Genomic DNA, 22138 nt, shown 5'->3' on the forward strand with positions numbered 1-22138 from the left:
CTCTTGCCCACTCTCTTTATTTCATCTTTAGAGACAACGCTTGCCTGATTTCTTTGGAAGAAGGCATGAAGAAGCTCTGAAAAAAACTTGTAACTTTATACTTGACTTTAAAAAAAAAAGAATACAAATTTATTTTGAGTAAAAGTTTCTTCTTTGAATCGTGAAAACTCAATCTGGAAACATTGTATTTATAACCCATGTGCATTTACCTAAATAATTGTTTTGCCCTTATCAGTGGCATCAGTTTTTTGGGTTTTTTCCTTGTTTTAGTTGCCTCAAGAGCAAAGTATTTTTTTAAATATACATCATTTTCTGAACCAATTCGTAATTTATAGACATGAAGTGCTATAAAGTTCATATTCACATCTAATTAAAAGATTCATGAATACCTTGGGAAATATCAAAGGAGGTATAAGCTTTCAAATCATGATCTGGTTTTAAAAGTTTTCGAGTTGCTCTTCTCATTCTCAGAGTAATGCACTTAATATTCATAATTGCTTCATGACAGGTCCTCGTGCATTTCAAATTGCAAAGTGCCTGCATTTTAAAGAAGCTTATGTTGATTAAATGGAATTAGGTGTTGAAAAACAACCTGTGGGTGATATGCAAGAGTACAACCAAATATAATGGCTAATCCTGGACTAGTCATAATCACCCTGGGATGAGATTAGTCAGAAAATGTGAAAAGTCAGGGTGACCCCAAATTTATGAGAACTCAACCTGCATAGAGAGCAAGGATGCTTTGTTTGCTTTGTGTACGAGATGTGACTATAAAACATGGGAATTGATTCCACAACTACAGACTAAAATCATCCTCATTTCCTAGAACAACATATAAATATATGTGGCACATAATAACATATAGTCATATTGCCAAGTCTCTCTGCTTCCTAGAAAGATAAATATAGGTATAGCACACAGTGGTACAAAAGCCATGAATTTTGAAATCAAATCCAGCTTGGAATCCCTCCTCAACCACTTACTAAAATATGACCTCAGGCAAGTCATTTAACCCCTTGAGCTTCAATTTTCTCAACTAGAAAAGGGTGATAAAAATATCCATTTTGCTTTTTTATTGTAGTAAACAATAATGTGCTTTTATAACACTTTTTAAACAGTATGCACTAAGTAATATTCTAAGTAATTTACATGAATTAACACATTTAATCGTCACAAACATTCCAAAAATTATGTCTTAGTCTGTCTGTATGGACTGCTATAACAAAATTACCATAAAATTACTGCTATAACAAAATTACCATTGGATAGCTAATAAGCAGAAAATTACTGAACGCTAAGCTCAAAATGCCAACAGATTTGATGTCTAATGGGTGCCTGTTACACATGAAAGGAATATTCTTGCTGTGTCTTCATAGAAGGGGGGTGGGGTATGTTCCCTTATACCTGTTTTATAAGGACACTAATCCCATTCATAGAGGTACCACCCTTATGATCTAATCACCTTCGAAGTCCCTCACCTCCTAATGCCTTGTGAATCAGTATTTCAACACAAGAACTGGGCAGTGAGGTAGGGAGGACATAGATGTTAAGTCATAGCAGATAGATATTTATATCCTCATTTCATAGTTAAGGAGTCTAAGAGAGAAGTGACTGTCCTGATCAAGGTCACAGTACTTAGCGGCAGAGCTGGCATTTGAATACAGGTTAACAAGCACAGGAGTCTCTCTCTTAATCACCATGCTCTACTGCTAAGATGAGTAGGGAGAACATGTGTACCAATCAGGTGACCAGTGCCCAAGTCAAGGTAGTCACACTTTAAATAAAGTCTTACTATGCAGTTGTCACTGGCACAAAGCAACTTTTTGTCAGTCTCAGGAAAAAAAAAAAAGTAGACAAATGAAATCTATAGAAAATCTTAAGAAACCATTTTGGCCAAGAGTTTCAAGACTCCTGTCACATGAGAATATGAGTCAAAGCTACAAAAAAAGTAACTAAATGAACTTGATGATGAAAATTCAAATGAGCAGGAAAATTTCTCAAGTATAGCTTTTTAGGATGCAAGGAGACACAAAAAGAATCCACAAGTAGGATAATCAACCTCTGGAAAATGTTCTGAGGGAGTATTCCAAGGACCATTCTGACTTGTAATATCAGGGGCTCTGATCAACATTCTTTCCACACAGGCACATTGATAGGAAGATATTCATGTGATGGGTTTAAATAAAGATAACTAAAAAAATTTAGCCATTCATTGACCATCTTTTTACATTCATTCTAAAACTCAAACATGTCAATCTACCCTTATTTCCAGATAATTCAAGTAATGTGGATTAGCTTTAGCAGAGTTTCTAAAGTTGTAAGGCACCCAAATTGAGAATTTATCTGTAATACATCAAGGTTTAAACAAATGTTAAGTTGTTTAAACTACATCAAGGATCTCTAAAGTGAACTGGGTCACTTTCCTCCTTTGCAGTAGTGGTATGTATGAAGCATATGGCGTTTCCCTGTGAGAACAACATCAAGATTGGCATTCAGCAGATTTTTATTGAGCCCTCTTAGACCCTGAGGCCTGTGCTAGAAATACCAGCAAGCATAACTTGTATGGTCCTTTTCATACAAATTTGCTTCTTTTTCTTCATTCTCTTGAACTGGAGACCTACCTGGTTATGAATAGAAATGAAAAGTGAAAGGCAGCCCTATTATAAAATGATAAGGATATATGTGTTCTTTTTTTCCCTTCTCCCTGTGTTATTAATCTTTCTCATGCTCTCAAGAGAGAAATATTCTTAGTGTATGTGTGGTCGAGATTTGCCCAAAGAAAATCATGTAGGTGCAGTAGTGCTTACTAAACAACTATTCTATGCCAGACACTGAGCTTGGTACCATAAAGAAATCATCTAATTGAATTCCCACAATAAACCCATGTTGTAGACCAAAAAATAAAAATGTGGAGAACTTCATCAGAAACTAGAAATTGTTTATAGACGTCTGTCAATATCTGTGGGTTCCCCAATCTAAGATCCAACCAACCAAGGATCAATAATAATCAGAAAATAAAGTTGCATCTGTACTAAACATGTCCAGATTCAGATTTATTATTATTATTATTCTCTAAACTATGCAGTATAACAACTATTTCCATAGTGTTTATGTCATATTAGGCTTTATAAGCTATCTAGAAATGATTTAAAGTATGTGGAGGATGCGTCCAGTTTATATGCAATTACTACCCCATTTTGTACAAGGGACTTGAGCCTCTAAGAATTGTGGTATCCATGGGAGTCTTGGAACCAACCATCGTGAATACCAAGGGACAATTGCATTCATCAATAGGGATAAAGTGGTACAACAAAAAGTAACCAGCATCTATTGATGAAATATTTGAGCTTCCATCACCCCTTTATTTTGAGCCATCTTGGAGTAACTTTGGTGATATAATGTTGTTAAAAGAAGAGTAGATGTGAAATTAAGAATATCAGAAAAATAGATAATAACTAGTCTAGCTTCTACTGTTGGTAATTCTTGCAGATACTGGGAGATTATTTGTGAAATTCTTAATTCTAACAAGTACAATACCTTTCTCTGCAGAAGGCCGATGCTGTGCGTGTGATTACATTCACTGGCTGTATGGGAGAAACACACTTTGATGGTAAACCTATAGGTTTGTGGAATTTCCGAGAAAAAGAAGGTGACTGCAAAGGATGTACTGTCAGGTTAGTTGAGAACTCCCCTGAGAATGGTTCTGTGTGTCATGAAAGTTTTTATTTTATAGTGTAAAATTATATTGTCACATAGATAATATGGAGCTGTTTTGAAATGATTATACAGAGGTGGATTTACCATAAAGCTAATGTAACTTCTAGTTCTTGCTTCCGATTTATACAGGTATTTTTAAGGTCCTGGGAGGTACTCTAGCAGTACATTTGCATGATATTATGTTTTTGTAAAATTTGCAAAGGCAAGATATTTCCACCAAAGTCAATTAAGACTTTTTCTACTTCAGTGTCCCTTCATGTCCATGGGTTTTGCTTATCTATGTTTTTTCTATAGCCAGACTATTATTTCATAAAAAAAAGTTCTTCCCAAACTTATTAAGCATAAATTTAGAAGCCTAGCCCAGGTTTTATCAAATTGACACATCAGTTCCTATGAATGCTTTCAGTGGAAACCACAGGACTTCAAGATTCTGTTTATAGGAGACGAATCTGGGGTCTAGACAGACCAGAAGAAATTCTATGCTACAAATCATCCACTATAAGATAGAGGCTGGAATAGAAGTTTGAAAATACAACAGTATACAAAGAATGTAGGAAGAATAATTTTTTTTTTTTGTACTGGGGATTGACTCAGAGATACTTTACCACTGAGCCATATTCCTAATACTTTTTATTTTTTTGAGACAGGGTTTTACTCACTTAATGAAGGTCTCACTAAATTGCAGAGTCTGGTCTTGAACTTACAATCTTCCTTCTCCAGCCTCTCAATTCACTGGGATGGCAGGTGATATGTCACCCCTGCTCCTAGCAAGAATACAAATTTTTATATAAACTTGAAGACAGGATATAAAATAATTAGCTAGAAGTAGAGGATTTATCAGCATAAAAAAAATGGTGTCCTCTAGTTACACTATCATAAAATAATTTCATTATAATAAGTTGAAGCTATAAAACACAAATTAAATATCTGGAACATTTAATGTGATATACATAGCAATTCAAAAGTGCTAAGGAGTTTGTGTTTTTTACTTCTAATTTAAAGGGCACATGCATACTTTCAAAACCCAAGTCACTCATTAAAATGCCAGAATACACTGTACATTTTCTTCTCAGCATTTTTAGAGTTGCATAGAAGAAAGTAGCCCCAAAGTAATTCCTTGTGAAAGTTTAAACTTCCAACTCTCTTTCTTTTTGGCATCTTGAATTTATCAACACAGCATGAGGATAGTTTGAAAGCCTGACCTATTTAAAATATTTTTTTTAAATAATCTTCAATAAAATTTAATATGGAAGGATATCTTTAAAATTCTTTCACTACAACAAAAGTGATGAGGTCTGTTTTAATGTTTTACTACTCACAAAGAAACACCAACTTTTTTCTACGTATCTTTGGTAAATTTCTAAGTAGAATTTTCAGAAGCCTGTTACCAACAAAACATCTAAAGCACTTAATATCTATTGAGTGGTGCATATCAGATAGGACTATAACACCACTAATTATTAATTCTGCAAAGATATTGTACTACCAACCTACAATGTGTTATATTAATTGATATAATAATAATAATAATAATAATAATAATAATAATAATAATAGAATTCCTATATATTCATAGGGCAATTTGTAGGTTAAAAGATTCATGCATACAATTACCTGATACTAGGATGAAGCCAGTCTTGTTCCAGATATCAAGAAATTTATCACCAGGAAGAAAGAAAAGCCAAATGTTAAAATATAAGCTTTTTTTTTTTTTTAAAGAGAGAGTGAGAGAGGAGAAAGAGAGAGAGCGAATTTTTTTTTAAAGAGAGAGTGAGAGAGGAGAGAGTTAGAGAGAGAGAATTTTTAATATTTATTTTGTAGTTCTCGGCGGACACAACATCTTTGTATGTGGTGCTGAGGATCGAACCCGGGCCGCACGCATGCCAGGCGAGCGCGCTACCGCTTGAGCCACATCCCCAGCCCCAATATAAGCTATTTTTTAAAATCCCTTTAAAAAGGTACCAAGTATACATAGGTTGTTCACATCAGGTTGAAGGCATCAAGATCTGTTTAGTGGAGGAGGCGACATTTGAGGTGGCCCTTAACATGGGATAAAAGTCCAACAAGAGGAGAGAGCAGGTGAGATGTGGAATTTGGAGAACATTCTGGTCCCAGAGATCAAGGAAAGAAAATGTGGGGAGGCTGAAAAGCCAGTCTACAGTTTGTAAAATGCTGAACAAGTGTGAACTGGCTCATACAGGATTGGTTAGTGGGAGAACAATACAAGTAACATACAGAGGTCACATGGGTTTGTACCCAGTCCTTCCCAGCAGGTTAATGTTTTGCATGTCAAGTAAGGGTAGCAGAATGCAAAGCAACCCAACAGGCTGCAGACGCTGAGATCAGGATACTGAGCCCATAGTGCAGCCTGCATACAAAGCCATTTCACCTGCACACTTGTCCTCAGCTGGCTTTGGCAAAGCATTCCAGCTCGGAAATGTTCATTGCCCAGTTCTCCTCTATCACAGTGCATTTTGAGCACATGGTCACCCTGCAGGGTCAACCCTTCTTTACACTCCAGGTAGTCAAACTACCTTCACCTTTTCCTTTGAAGGTGAAGTTCTGTTTCTGGAATGATTCTCTGTTTTTAGATTTTTTTTAATGTATCTTTTTGAGCTGTGCAAATATTTTTATTAGGACTGTCATTGTTTTTTTGTTGTTGTTGTTGTTTTGTTTTATTTTGTTTTGTTTTGTTTTTGTGAATGCTCTGATTATGTGATTGCATAAATTTTGAATGATCTTCCCCAAACTATTTTCTCATAAACACTGGTATTTGTAAGAATCATTTTTTAGAACTTTAGGTATTGTTTGTGTTATGTTTTCTTTTCAGGAAAACACGGATCACATTTTTAACATAATGACCAATTGTTCTAGTTAAAGGGCAAAAGTGAATTTATAGAAAAGATGTAAAACATGAAGCTAAAAGAACTAGATTGGAAAATTTTGTAGAAGACCTAGAGTGTCAGTTTTAGAAATTTGTATTTATTCAGTAGTCAATAGAAGGGCTATAATTATTGTTATACTTTGGAAAGATTACTTTGCCAATGGTATATTTTAAAATGTATCTCATTTTTCTTAACCTGCCAAAAATCACATTAAGATTAAAATACAGGAAAAAAATGCTGAAAGTAAAATGTATTTAGTTAAACATTAAAATTATGATGAAATTTTAAATACCAAAAGCCAACATACATAACTGCTTGTTAACTACAGAATACAATGGCTGTTTCAAAATAGCATAGTTAATCCTTCGTAACTTGACCAGACATCCAGGTTCAACAGAGAAAAATAAGGGAAGTTAAGATGCTTTCAGTTATTGATATACTAGTTACTTTTTCTGGTAAATGTGCTCAAAATGAATAGGAAAAATCTAATATAATGTTAGCTGTTGAATTATTACAGAATATACCTGGAAGAATTTGTTGTCCCTCATCCCAAAGTCACCAAGCCTAGAGTTTTTTTTTTTTTTTTAGGCTATTATCAGCGAATAATTAAGTACATCTATCTGTATGCCACTCACTTCTACACAAAACTCTTTTCCTTAGTTTGTCTATTGCTTTAGTAAGAGAATCTCCTCAGTGTTAGAGTTGAAGGGGCTTAAGAATCCTATAAGTGATCTAACTTATAATATCACAGTTGAGAAACTTAGACATGAAACTATTTAGAGACTTGTAGCAAGACCTTCATGAGATTTCATAGTAGACTCCAGGGTACTTGCCATCTAATCTGTTGTTTTTTCTATTACCTGTTGAGGGAGTTGGTAGGTTAGAGACATAAGGACACCAGGGTACAAGTGTTCAAAGTTTTTGTATATGAAAAATAAAATGTAATATTTTTGTTTTGATTCTCCAACCTATGCTCACCTTGTATTGTGAGACTTTAATGTTTTTGATTTGGATATTTTTTAAAGTTATAAGTAACACTTTATTGGGCCAAAGTATCAATAAAACAGTCAACAGGGATTCCCACAACCCTTTCTTGGGTTGCATTGGTAACCTACCTGTATATAATGAAAAATTCTAGTAATTGAGAACTTTAGGGAACTTCTAGGTAGATTTTCAACAACATTTTCTCATCACTAATACATTGCTCCAGAAAGTAATGTATTCATTATCATCATGAAGGAAGGCCACATAATAGCCAATTTATTCACTATCAGTTCTACTCGTAAGAGGTTGATTTACTCAGTCTTCCAGTTAGCATTTCTGATGAGTATTGAAAAAGCATCTTTTGCTTTATCTTTAGTGCTTTTATCTCTCCAGTCCAGGAACAGAATGCTAAGTATGTAACAGCTCTTTCTATACAAGCCCATTAAGTTTTTGTTCACTATATATTTTCTCATTAAACATGATTTCATAAAAGTAGTATTTTAGATTCCTGTTGTTTTATACTGATAATACAATAATATTTCTCAATCTCTCTTTCTATTCTCAAGCTGATACAACACTCCAGTTTCAGAGATTAAATATGTCCTAACATGCAGATACTGTGAGTTTAAAACAATATCCCCACGATATCAATAGTGATTAAATAGTAAGATAGGTAGATATTAAATTAAACTGCACCATAAGACTTAGGTATATTCAATCAATACTGATTAAGCATGTATTCTCTGTGAAGAACTCGTCTATACTAAAATCTTCTTTACCCTACAAATGCATACTGGGTTTCTTTGAGCCAAATGCTACGTAGATGTTGAATCCCATCACATGACGACTGGCCTGTAAATTCTAGATGGTCTCACAGAGCTTCACTAGAAGTGAAGAACACAGATAAAAAAATACACAATGAAATACAGGCATCCTTCATTGTTGAAATCTAATCTGTTCTAAGAAAATCTACTGGATGGTGAATATTCAGAGATTAGGGGTCTGATAGTCCACTATATTTTGCATCTGGGAAGTCTAATTATAGACTCTCAACCTATCCCCAAACTCTACCAGTTTTCACAAATAGCAATAAGATAAGCTTAAACACCAATATAACTATTCACCAATAGCATCATCTAAACATAAAAAAATTTGAAATACCCATTATTACCTAGTTTTGAACACCTAATGAAGTCCAGGTGAAAGATGGTTATTTTTTGTTATAAAATGATTGTAGTAGAGGTGGTGAGAAGCAGAAGAATAGAAGACATATTGGGCATGGTTTCTGCTCTACAACAGCTTACAATCTAGTCTCAGTTTGATACATTGAATAATGATGGACAGAGTAGGTCTAATTCATGTGAGATGTCTCCTTTCAGTCCTCAGGTGGAAGACAGTGAAGGGACTATTCAGTTTGATGGAGAAGGTTATGCATTGGTCAGCCGCCCCATTCGCTGGTACCCCAACATCTCCACTGTCATGTTCAAGTTCCGGACATTTTCATCAAGTGCTCTCCTCATGTACCTTGCCACAAGAGACCTGGTAAAGAAAACATGCACAGTCAGAGTTTTCATAATTGATAATGTATTTGCTTCTTTTTGTAGAATTCCAGTACAGTTATCACTTATTTGTAAAAATCATCAGTTATTGTTAAAAAAAAGTCTAGGATGGGCTTGGGTTGTGGCTCAGTGGTAGAGTGCTCAACTACCATGTGGAAAGCACTGGGTTCGATCCTCAGTACCACATAAAAATAAATAAAATAAAGGTATTGTGTCCAACTACAATTAAAAATATAAAAAATGGAGTCTGGGATGACTATATGGTAGTCAAAGGTGGGTGCTGCAGATGATGCTTATATATTTTTATTGATAACTTCAATTATGGATACAATTTAATTGTCATTTATTTTCAATATAACTTCTTATATAATCCTTTAAGAGAAGCAGACAGTAAATATTTTCCCAGTATAAAATTATACAGCAGAAAAACTATTTTCTTATTTTTTTTCCAAAGAACTAAGTTCAAAGGTGATTCTAAATGTTTTTTTGCCCTTACTTTTTCAGGTCAATATTTCTTAGCAAATTTTTTTCAGGGAACCTACGTTTTTGTTTACTTAACATGTTTCAAAGGAACCCACTTTGTAGTGCTCTAATGATAGAATACGTCTTAGCAGTTTGTTTGGGATGATTTGCACCATAACATAACATCCATGAAAATTCACAAAATATTAACAGGAGTTCTATTTCCAAAGGGTATTTCTGTTACCAAGCAACATATTGAGCAATTTAGCAACAAGGCCCTCTTATAAATGCCATAAAAAAAGTGAATACCCATATGTTTCTCTGTGTGTCTAATCATTGATGTATTTTTTTCTTTTTACTCTATTAATAGAAAGATTTCATGAGTGTAGAGCTCAGTGATGGGCACATAAAAGTCAGCTATGATCTGGGGTCAGGAATGGCTTCCGTTGTCAGCAATCAAAACCATAATGATGGGAGATGGAAATCATTCACCCTGTCAAGAATTCAAAAACAAGGTGAGTTTTTATAGTAATAATGTAGTATGGGCCTTAATCATGCCATCCAAAGTACCCATGAACCTAATCAGGAGAAAGACCCTGGGTGTAATTTCAGCTACTCACAAGTTCTGAGAAAAATTGATACAGTCATTTCTTGGCTTCGTTATAGGTAGTTTGGATTAGACAAGACTGATTGAAGAGCCAAATGGTTCCCTGTCATTTTCTTTTGAAACTGAGAGCTTAATTTGAAAGCATAAAACTGTCTTACAACTTGTAAAATTATATCCCATAATAGGCTTGAAAAATGTTGTGTGCTTTTCTGTTATTTTCAGTTTTTCAAGATGTTTCCTTTAAAGAATTCTGCAGTAGAACATGTAGGGGTGGAAGAGCATAGCTACCAGGTCTTTGCTCTTTAGAAATGTCAAAAAGATCTGTATGTGCTTGAGTAAATAATCGATTAACAATAAAATGACATTTGTATGGTTCTGGGACTTTTAAAAACACTTCCACAAACATTATTTTGTTTGATAACATAAGGAGGTATTTTGTTCTGTTGCTGGAAAAAAGGAAATACACAAACTTAATACGTGGTTGCAGTCATGTGTACATAAGATTCCACAACCAAGGCAGGAAGCCAGGTCTATTTATTCTTAACATGGTGCTATTGCTATTTAGGTATAATTCCCTGAATTCTGTGTACTGTGGTATTACCTATATCTGCAAATGAAGCATTTATTATTTGCTAATATAAATAGACTTATTAATGTTGATGATGTCCATGTAACATTGCATGACAATTTAGATTTAACTTTGTATCATCATTAATTCCTGCAATTAACAAATTTCTGCTAGTCACCCACTACATACTAAAACATGCCTTTGCCTTCAACAAGCTTGCAGTCTACTGGGTGAGTCAGACAAGATTCAGTGGTCAGAGGCTATACGGCACTAATTGCTGATAGAGATGCATGTAGCAGATTAATAGTCATAAGAAGATGTCAATGTTTAAGGGAAGGGAAGACATTATTGTTTAAGGGAAAGGAGAGGTCACGTCCTGGCAGTGGCCCTGAAGCTCAAGCAGGAGTTGAAGAGTTAGCTGGATGAAAGGCACATGAGAACATTTCAGAGTGGTGAAAAAGTTACGGGAAGGTCTGTCACCATCAGAGAGCAGAATATATCATTTCCCGGCTGCACTTCCTTGGAGTGTTATTAAGACAAAAACTAATTTTGAGCTTCTGTTGGAATTCTGACAAATACTTTGCTCCCACGTATGATGGATGCATGTTCCAGGCTTGGCTTAGTTGTTCAGTAATAATGTTTAACTCATTTTACCAAGTTTTCCCCGAACTCACTTAATCACAGAAAAACATCCATTCCTGCAGTACTAGCATTTTGTGAAACATTTTGGGAAACCAATTAGCAACTGTAAGTGAATCCTTAGGCTCAATGGATGAATGTTGGCAGAAAATTATCAGATAAGGCTGAGGTAACAAAGCCAGTACATAAAGGGCCTTGTAAGCTAAGTGAATGAGTTTAGCTTTCCAGAACTATAGGGGTCCTAGGAAGTAACATCATCAGATTTACATTTTAGTGACAGTTTAGGATGCTTCCGCAGTGTGCAGTAAGCCAGGTAGACAGTGAGAAGAAAGAAAAGTAAGTTAATGGCCGTGAGAATGGAGAAGAAAGAATGGAGTTGAAAGGTATTAAGTATCTTAAAACTGAAGACTTTTGTGATGTACGCCATGTGGAGGCTAACTTAAAAAAAAAAAAGGTATAGAATGATTTCTTTTTTGTTTTGTTTTGTTTTTCCTTAGATAACAAGATTATGTCAGTGCTATTCAAGCAGCTTTTAAATACAGGGAAAATAACAGGTTTCTGGAAAAGATGCTGAGTTCTATTTTGGACATTCTGTACACAAGGTACTTTTAGTACCTTCAGCAGCCTAGGGAAAATGTGTAATTGGCAGGAATTAGTTATATGTATCTGAGGATCACAGAGTTCTGTAAGAGATAGACAACTAGGAATCGTCATTAAATCTTAGTAGTTGCCTGTGAATAGCGATGAGAAAAATTCAAGCAGTTATGTCTAGAATAAAATGGTCCAAAGCCCTGGAAAACACAAATATTAAAAATATATCCATAATCACTGGGGGCTTTGGAAAAAATGGTGGAGTGGCCACTGTGAGAGTCAAGAGCAAGTTTAGATCATAAAGTACTATGGGAAAGCAGACACCGTAAGTGTAGACTGATTCTGAAGAAAGTTTGGCACTAAAATCCAGAAGAAAGAAAGGGTCATAGCAAAAAAGGGGGATATGGAGTTTGAAGGCAAGGATGTTATTTTTCTCCATCAGTTCTTAGCACATAGTAATTACTTAATAAGTGCTTGAGGAGTAGATTGAATGAATGATTCTTGATCATGTCTGTAGGCTGCAAAGGATGCAATTGGAGAAAGAGGAAGCAATTAGAGGAAGAGGAAGCAATTATAAATACAAAAGAAATAATGAATACAGCATGAGCAAGCCCTTAGAAAGCCTGAGAGCATTGCACCCATGTGGAGTGCTCAATCTGAGACAGAAAGAAACCTTTGCTCCCAGAGACAAGATGAAAGAAGAAGTAAAGTTAGAGATAAGTTTGTAGCTATGGGATGGGATTTTGAGATTATTCTCTCCAGATGTCCTAATTTTTCATTGACTATAAAAGTAGAAAATAAATGGAGACTAGATAAAGGTAAGAGATAGAAGAATAATAAGTCTGAACAAAAAAGGAAAAGGTCCGTATATACACTGTGGGAAAGGTAAAAAAGAAAAACTCAGGAACACTTGGCTAAATTGCCTAGTGCTATAAGCTCTAAAGATAATAATGTGTTAAAAAATAAATCTAGAATGCAAAAAAATCAGGGTGGAATGATTTGACTACCTAGCAGAATAATATCTATAAACTTGGAAATACCAGTTTCTATAATCAGTCAAATATGTAGACTCTCTGTCCAATAAAGTGAGTGATCAAGAGTCCTGTAGTCTTAAATAATGTTAGCAAAGGTCGAATTATAATACTGTACAAACTTGAAAGCAGTTAAAATATGTTTTTGGTTTATTGTAACTCAATGTGAAAAGTGAAAAGTTCTTTCCTCCACTGGTGCAATTTTTCCAGATTTCACTAGACCTACATTGTTTCTACTCTCTGATCCAAAAATCTGAAGGGCTTTGTCTTTTCTTTTCCATATAGTATCCCCTGCTTCAGTCCTGTTCTCTAGCTTGATTCCTTTGGCTCAATTAACTGATACCTTCTCTTTCACATATCTCCATCATGTTGTTCACATTAACTCTATACTGACATTGATGCATACTAAGCAATCATTCTCACTTTTATTTTAGGTCTTAATGACATGAATCATCCTATAAACTGCTCTCATGTATCTCTATATTATCACCATTGAAAAAATATCATATTAAGCTAGGTGCAGTGGCTCACGCCTGTAATCCCAGCAGCTCAGGAGGCTGAGGCAGGAGGATCATGATTTCAAAGCCAGCCTCAGCAATAGTGAGGTGCTAAGCAACTCAGTGAGACTCTGTCTCTAAATAAAATACAAAATAGTGCTGGGATGTAACTCAGTGGTCGAGTGCTCCCGAGTTCAAACCCTGTTGCCCCTCAAAAAAATCACATTAAATCCTATAAACTTCTGTTGTTCAGAACTCAGATTCTCATATTAGGTTGAAAACTTCTAGTTTCTCCTGCCTTTGGTGGTTCCTCATTTTCATGATACCTTTAAAGCATTTTATTATTCTAGCAACATAAATTATTTTTTCTATTAAAAATAAAAGCATTAAAGCTCAAACAGAAAAAGACACAAAAGTTATAAGGAAATAGTTCCTAGTTATAGTTGGGAATTAAAATCTCAATAAAATACAAGAATGTAATTATTTACTTCAATATCAGTATTCACAGATCACACTTAATAAAGAGTGAAATAAGAGTTACAGTAGGATTCAATGTTAGGAAAATGCAAAATAAATCCAAAATAGGATACCACTGCATGGTTATTAAAAATATGTAAAATTTGTCGGGAGTAGTGGCATAGGCCTGTAATCCCAGTGGCTTGGGAGACTGATGCAGGGGGATTGCAAGTTCAAAGCCAGCCTCAGCAAAAGCAACATGCTAAGTACCACAATGAGACCCCGTCTCTAAATAAAATATACAAAATAGGGCTGGGGATGTGGCTCAGTGGTAGAGAATGCCCCTGAGTTCAATTCCTGGTACCAAAAGAAAAAAAAAATCTAAAATTTAAAAGACTGATCATAACTAGTTCTGGCAAAGATGTGGAATAACTGAAGCCCTCATACACTGCTGATGAAGATATAAAATGGCACAGGAACATTGGCAAACAGGTTGTAGGTTCCCCTACCTATGAAACAGCCATTCCCATTCCCAGGCATTCACTCAAAACACCTAAAACCATATCTCCATACAAAGACTTATGCCATGATATTCATATTACCTTTATTTGATATGTCCCCAAACTGAAAAGAAACCAAATATTCATCAGTAGGCAAATGGAAATACATGGATTGTTATGTGCCCATACAATGGAATTCTACTTGTTCATAAAATATGAATAGACATACAAAATGGTTTGATATAAAAATAATTAATGAGTAAAATAAGGCAAACAAAACACACATTTATATAAAATGATATAGACAATGAAAACTGATCTATAGTCACACAAAGCAAATAGAGGCTACCTATAGATAGGGCATGCAGGGAGGGTTAGGAATGAGGGTTACAATGCAACAGAACACATTTGGGTTGTGAATATGTTCATTTTATTTATTGTGGTAGTGGGTTCCATAGGTATGAAGAATTTTAAAACTTGTTAGATTGCATACTTTAATCATGGGCAAAGTATAAGGTGTCGATTATATGTTGGTAAAAGTTTCTAAAAATAATACAAATATCATTATTTAGAAGGAGAAATCAGTAAGGATGTTGATGGATTAGATGTGAATGATGGGTAGGGTGACTTTTCTAGTTTAGGAGACTGAAAGGGGGAGACATAATGCCACCAAGTAAAATAGGTAATAGGTATTTGGGAGTAAAAATATCATCATTTTGGTTTGGAATATGTTTAGTACTGAAGGAAAACACAAATGATACCACTTCCCCTGTTGAAACTGTATTTTTAGGAAAAAATCAGGTACAGTCATATTCTTAAGTTATCAACACATTAAGTCTGAGTTAACTTTGAATTTACTCAGATGGATGAAACAGAAGTGAGAAAAGGAAGGGCATTAGGGAACATGGAAATCTCAGAAATGTTTAAAGAAATAGGGAAGGAGATGGAGAATGAGAACAAAAGCTAAAAAGCGTAAGATGCTGGGAGCCAAAATAAGAAATTTCTAGAAGGAAGGGGTATACTCCTAGCATCAAAATATTGAGAATGCTAGTAGCATCAAATATTGCATAAAGATTAGGATGAGGACCAAAAGTTACTCCACTGGGTCTGGAAAAGGGGGTGAGGGGTGTCAGGGAGTGGGGTGTTCTCAAGGATTTTAGCAATATCATACTCTACAGCATAGTGGGATAGTAATTGAAATAAGGCTTTAGCAATTTGGATTATTGCTTCTTTTCAGTGACCAGATTAGTTGTTTTATATTAATTATTCTCAACTAACTTATAAAACTATTCCTCCTTGAAAGTCAAATACAGTCCTTCAGGGGCATTCCCCATCTTCCTGGGAGTCAATCAGTAGAACCATAATCACTAATAATCTCATATCCCTCATGTGCATTGGTATGGAAGCAAAGCTAAGAACAATTATATAGGTTTTCGATAAATTAAGAGAGAGAGAAAAAAAAAGAATTACCAAAGTAAAAATAATTAGCTTATAACAACTCAGCACTGATCATAAAATTACTTGTTAAGCCCCTACTAAGTGTCTGTTATTTAATGAAAACTCTTATTTCCCTGCTTACCTATAAAAATGATGACTGAACTCATCAACTCTGAAATTTGGTATAAATAGCTTATTTTTCTATTCTGTAAGGAAAGGAAATGGCACAAGAAATAAAAGCAAATAGTAGCATTTCCCGGTGGAATCCACTTTGGCCACTATCTCATATGAAGGATAGGATAAAGCCCCCCACTAACTTAACAAAAATATGCCGTCCTGCACCTCCCTGCGGGAGTGAACTCCTGGGCCAGTGAGTTTCAATTGAATTGTGTTGCTACTCTTTAATCAATTTTCCTTAGAGTGATTTCTAAAAATGCATATATTCACTCAGGGATAAGGAAGAAAACTACCTCCCATCCCTGGCTTGCCAGTGATAGAGGCAGAATCTCATTTCACAGACACCATTAAAATATCCACCAAGTCTGCAGAAAGAGACGATTTTCATGTTCCAGTCAACAGCACCATATAAAAACTTCTTTGTGATCTAGATAAAAAGGAATATGTATGAAGAAGCCTAGGAAACAGTTTTATAAATCTATTTTCTTTTACCCACCAGTCTAATTTAAAAGATATATGTATGAAAAACTAATTATATTTATTAAAGTAATTAAATATTTGTACAAAATTAAAGTTTATGAACATGATTAAATTATAAAATCTTCCCTTACTATTTTTAATAGGATAATTGTTCTTTTTAGTTGATTTGTTTGTTTTTATAGAAGTCTGCTTTGAGAATTTGAGGAACCAATAGGTTTGAGAAATTGATTTGAGTCATTTTTTACGTGGCAATTGTGTTTGATTTTATTGAAGATACATCCCTTGGGAATGGTAGCACTATCAGCTACAATAGAATTTAGAATTTAATATTTTTATAGTTACCAATAATATCAATTCTAAAAGATGTGAGTTGAGAGGAAATAATAAGAGTCAAATACTTCTTAGTCTATGTTGCTCTTATGAAATATTGCACTGCACATTAGTATGTTAAAATAACTGTAAAGTTCAGATGTATGTTTAACTTTGTTTTACCCAGTATTTATCAAATATATTTGAGCCAGGAACATCCAAGAAACTACAATCCAAAGAATTAACATTTAGAAATTCCATTATAACCAGCTGGTTAAAGTGCCCATGTTCAACCCTGGGATAATTCAGATTCTGCATCAGGCATAGACAAAGAAGTGAAATCTATCATGTTAATGAACTGAATGTACAGCAAGGATCCAAACTGGGTGAAGAGGTTGAAGTAAATAGTGTGGTGAGAAAGCACATAATTCAGAAAAATCCTAGCTTGACGCTTACAAATGAGGGAGGAAAATCAATGATAAAGAATTTCCATTGCTAAACAATGCAGTCTAAGCAGAGGAATGACTCTTCTTTCCTTTATCCTATTTCTGAATTCTTATCCTCATCACATGAGTAATACCTTGAGAGACATAAGAGAAAAGCAATAAAGCCTGAGGGCTATCCCTCACTCACAACATTCAGCTTTCAAGTCTAAAACATGATTTAGCATGGAGATGGGTCCCACTGTCTTGCAGGACCAAAGATCCTCATTTCAACATTTCCATGCACAACCATATTACACAAGAGCATACCACTTTGCAGATGGCTCTAAATTTCAATAGTTTTTTGAACACTGACATTTACAGAAAGAGCCACAGCATATTTCTAATAAATATTAGAAATTAATTTCTAATTAACATTCATCGTAGCACTTCACCATCCTAATTTATTTTCTGACTACTGACCTATATTATGGAAAATTATAGCAAGTAGTTCTTTGTTGTCCAGCTAAACTTCTCTCTTTTATTTTTATTGATGTTCCTTTTTAACATTCAAGCCATTATTTTCATGCTCTCTTGTTTGTGGAAAGGTCAGTAATTATTCTATTGGTGTTACTGTTGTGTCTTCAATTAATAAATGGTTAAATATAGTACAAGTGCTTGATAAAGTCAATGTTAATTTCAGAATTGAACTAAATTTATCTTGAAGTATCAGTGATGATATAGGTGTGATTGGTTTGCTCCAATTAAACTTCCTATTTCCTTTACAGCCAACATATCCATTGTAGATATAGATACCAACCAGGAGGAAAACATAGCAACTTCATCTTCTGGAAACAACTTTGGTCTTGATTTGAAAGCAGATGACAAAATATATTTTGGTGGCCTGCCAACCCTGAGAAACTTGAGGTAATTTAGCATATATTTAAAATGAAGGATTAAGTTTTAATTAAATGGTCATTCTGCTCACTAGAGTTCTGAAGTTTAATTACAATAGGAATGCCATATAACCTTTAGCAGCAGAAAAGGTCTAATTAAAAAAAATCATGTTGCATGTTAGAACAACACCAGGATTTAGAAATCAAAGGATTAGTTTGACATCTTTGTTGAGGAGATGGATTAGAATCACTGCTTCCCTTATATGCACCTGCTGAAAAGAATTATGAAAGTAATTAAAAGTAGAAGCCAGAGTCAAATGTGGGTCTTATAATTGCTGTTCTTCTTGCACATTCACTGGAGGTAATGGCACTCTGACATTGCTTAGTGTTCTGGAAATTAGTCAGTGTTCCAGGATACTGTGAGTATAACCTATTTTATTGCTAAGCATTAGCATTATAATGGCATATTGGAGCTTTCCCATATGCCTAGTACAAAACTGTATTAGTTTTTCCCATACTCATGCCAATATTTTCATCATTTTTCACATATGCTTTTTAGTGAGAAGAATGGGGAAACATCTTTAGCTCATAGTTTAGACAGTTCAAAAAAATAACTAAAAAAATGTCAGAAATCTTCTGTACCATAATGTCAATGCCATGCTTATTATAAAACATAAGAAAAACAATAGAAAGTATTTGATCCTTAATAAATGTGAAATGAATTTGATTAGAAGGGAACAAATTGATTTGGATAAATCATTAGAGTTTACTACATACAGAGTATTTTGTTTAGTTTGATAGTTTTTAATGGGTATAAAAGTTCTATCTAGGTGTTCCTACTCCACAAAGACAAATTACATTTGGAGAAATTTCATAATACTATAGTGGAAAAGTGTGGTGTCAGTTATCTTTGTATTTCCTAATGGAGCAGTGAAACTTTAGTCTCCTTTTTTACATCAGTAGCATGCAAATTGAAAGGTTTTTCTCCTGAATCAAAACTCATAGACCAGGACATTATCTAATTATTAGTCTTTTAGCAGTCTGAGTTGATAAGCTTCTTGGTGCAAATCAACTAGTTATGCATTCATCTACATTATAAAGTACTTATTTGTGTTAGGAATATAGATTTAAAGCCTCAGGTTAGAAAAATCATTGCAAATCAAATGCATCTATATAGAGACACAGTTATACTTGGACATCCAGTTTGGAAACAAGTATTCAACATATATTAGTTGAGCATCTACTATGTGCCAGCCACCTTACTAAATACTAAGGATTCAACAGTTGTTCAAATGTAAGACTTACTTTGTAAACTCATTAGCTATATTCTACTGAGTGCATTCAAAATAAGGCTATCTATATCTATCTTCATTTATTCTAGTGGTGATTTTAATTATCATAAAGTGATTTTTAGGAATGATCTACAACCATGGATATGTAATTTCATAGAGAAGAGATTTTGTCTTAGTTGTTTTGGAGACTACATGTCCAGTGAATCTGCTCTGCTGGGATTTTTTTTTTAATTTTCTCAGTATAGCATTTATAATTATAATATTATCGTAGTATGGTATATTATTTCAGAATAATCTTTAGATGTATATTTGTGATTGACAAAGGAACCAAGCATTCATAGTTACCTGTTTTTATGTATACAGACATATCTCATCATGATAAAGTGCAGACTATGTGGTTGACTTAAATTATTTTTAGATATTTTGTTAAGCTCAAGTTATTTGAGAGCAGTATTCATAATCTTCTCATAAACACTATGTTTGTGCATTTTCCCATTTATTATATTGATGGAATAAGCACTTTAAATTTATATTCCAAACTAAAAATGATTCAAGAGAAAAGTGTGGAAACTGGTCATCTTTGAATTCTAATTTCACTTCAGTCAAGGGCACCTATCTATTTTCTATTCTGTCAGGTTTTTAAATTTCTTCTCTGTGAGATGAGTTTTTTTAAAAGAAGATTTATAGTTAAAGTTTATTGTTTTGCTAAATGAAAATGCAATTATAAGTAAATTGTTTTTTTTCTCTCTCTCTCTCTCCCCACCCTATGACTTAGTATGAAAGCAAGGTAAAATTTAAATTTATGCATGCCTCCTTCAAGTGCATGGGTTGGCTAAATATGGCTTCTTAGATAAAGCAGCAGTGCAGAAGCAGAGCCACACCTGCACAGCTTTATTCATAGTACATTTCATGAGCAAATAATGCATTCTGAGAGAGTTCTCATGCTGCCCTTCACTTACAAAGATGCTGCTGCTTCCCCACCATCAGTTGAGCTGCAATTTGAGATATTTCACCAGCGATGACAGATTTGCTCTGCTTACTTGTTCAACCAACTGTGCAGTGCTCCACTCCTGACCAGTAGCACATGCTCCAAGCACCACTGCTCAAGTGTATGGACACAATCTAGTTCCAGGGGGACAGAGCAAAGAGGTCTCTTGATTCTCCAGACTCTGGCTTCCCTGGTGCCAGGCTGTCTGCTGAACAGTCTACCAGTGCTCCCAAATGCTTATCACTGCCTTGTTGCTTTTTGCAGGCCTGCAAATATGCAAATATCCATGGGGCCTTTGCACCTCTTAGCAAAGCTGCTTATATAGTTGCTGTGTTTATTTAGAATTAGCTATGGAGCCAAGTGAAAGGAATCTCTGGAAATACTGTTTAAAACAACTGTTTGAATTAACAATGAAGAAGTTTTCGAATGGTCCCCCTACCTTCTCAGGTGCATTAATTCTTACTTACAGACAGGCATTAGCAGGAATTAGCAGCCTTTATAGATGAGTCATCAACCCCAGAGATGTGCAGGGTTGGCACACTCTGGCTAAAGCTGATTTGTGGTATTTTAGCATTTAAGAGCCTAACTATGCCAAATTTCTGGATAGGAGATAATGAAGTCTAATGGATCCAAGAAAATTTTAAAGCAAAGCCAGACTTAATATCAGAAAGTGGGAAAAAAAATGAAACAGTTGTTTTATCATGATACTGTTATGAGACTAGTCATGCTATCTGTTTGCTGAGATGACTAAAAGGCAAAGTCTGGCTTCCAGTTGAAATATATGTTAATAAAACTCTGGAATGGTACTGTGCAGCTTTGAAATTTGCCCTTGAGTGGTGACCCTCAGGAAACAGAGACCTATGACTACCTTTAGGAATCTGATCTCCATTTGTCGTTACTTAACCCTCATGATTTTCAGAACATTCAGCTTTCTAAGTCATTGTATTTGGAAATGGTACTTTATATTTCCATGAAACAATGAACTTGTAGGACAAATGTACTTTATTACAAGACTTCTGAGAAAACTGTGATAAATCTTTCTTCCCCTAAAGGAAAATTTGGAAGCAAATGAACACTGCAAATGAAATTCACTTATTCCCTCTGCTTTTTACAAGAAGAATCTTAGCTCAATACTTACCTTCCAGTTAGGCATGTTCTTCAGAACTACTAACTGAAAGAACAGGAGGAGGAGACCTTGAGAACCAAAGGAAATGATCAAAGGAAAAGTTCCAGAGCGAGAGAGGGCTGGGGGTGGGGGACTGAATAAATACCTGACATGAAATAAATCACCTAATACACACTGCCAGGTTCTAATTTGCTTTCCCACCTGTTTTTCCTCATGCCATGTGTTTTTATTAAGATGAAAAAGAAAAACTTGGCATCAGGGGACTGTAAGAAGAGAATTAATCATTACCCTATCAAGCACAATATTGGTGTGGACTGGACACTTTTCAAGATATTAACACTACATAAGGAAAAATCGCATGTTTACCTCTATATACTCACTGTTCAGCATAATTGTCACTAGCCCTATTGGCTATTTAACTTTCAGTTAAAAACAAATAACAATCAATATGCAGTTCCTATTGGCACAAGCTACCTTGCAAGTCCCAGTAGCCACAGGTGGCTAGTAACACTTGA

The 22138-nt window shown here is 34.7% G+C and overlaps 1 protein-coding gene across 1 annotated transcript in view; it reads left to right on the forward strand.

The window, feature by feature from the left end:
• Window positions 1-22138, forward strand: part of LAMA2 (laminin subunit alpha 2) — a 576405-nt gene that overhangs the window by 519139 nt on the left and 35128 nt on the right. Inside the window, exons 48-51 of the mRNA XM_081295188.1 lie at window positions 3550-3674; window positions 8966-9128; window positions 9978-10122; window positions 18110-18248. Coding sequence (XP_081151314.1) covers window positions 3550-3674; window positions 8966-9128; window positions 9978-10122; window positions 18110-18248 — 572 coding nt within the window. The remainder of the gene's footprint in view (window positions 1-3549; window positions 3675-8965; window positions 9129-9977; window positions 10123-18109; window positions 18249-22138) is intronic.

The sequence above is a fragment of the Spermophilus citellus genome (assembly GCF_964194105.1).
Source record: "Spermophilus citellus genome assembly, chromosome: 5".
In the NCBI taxonomy this organism is placed as follows: Eukaryota; Metazoa; Chordata; class Mammalia; order Rodentia; family Sciuridae; genus Spermophilus; species Spermophilus citellus.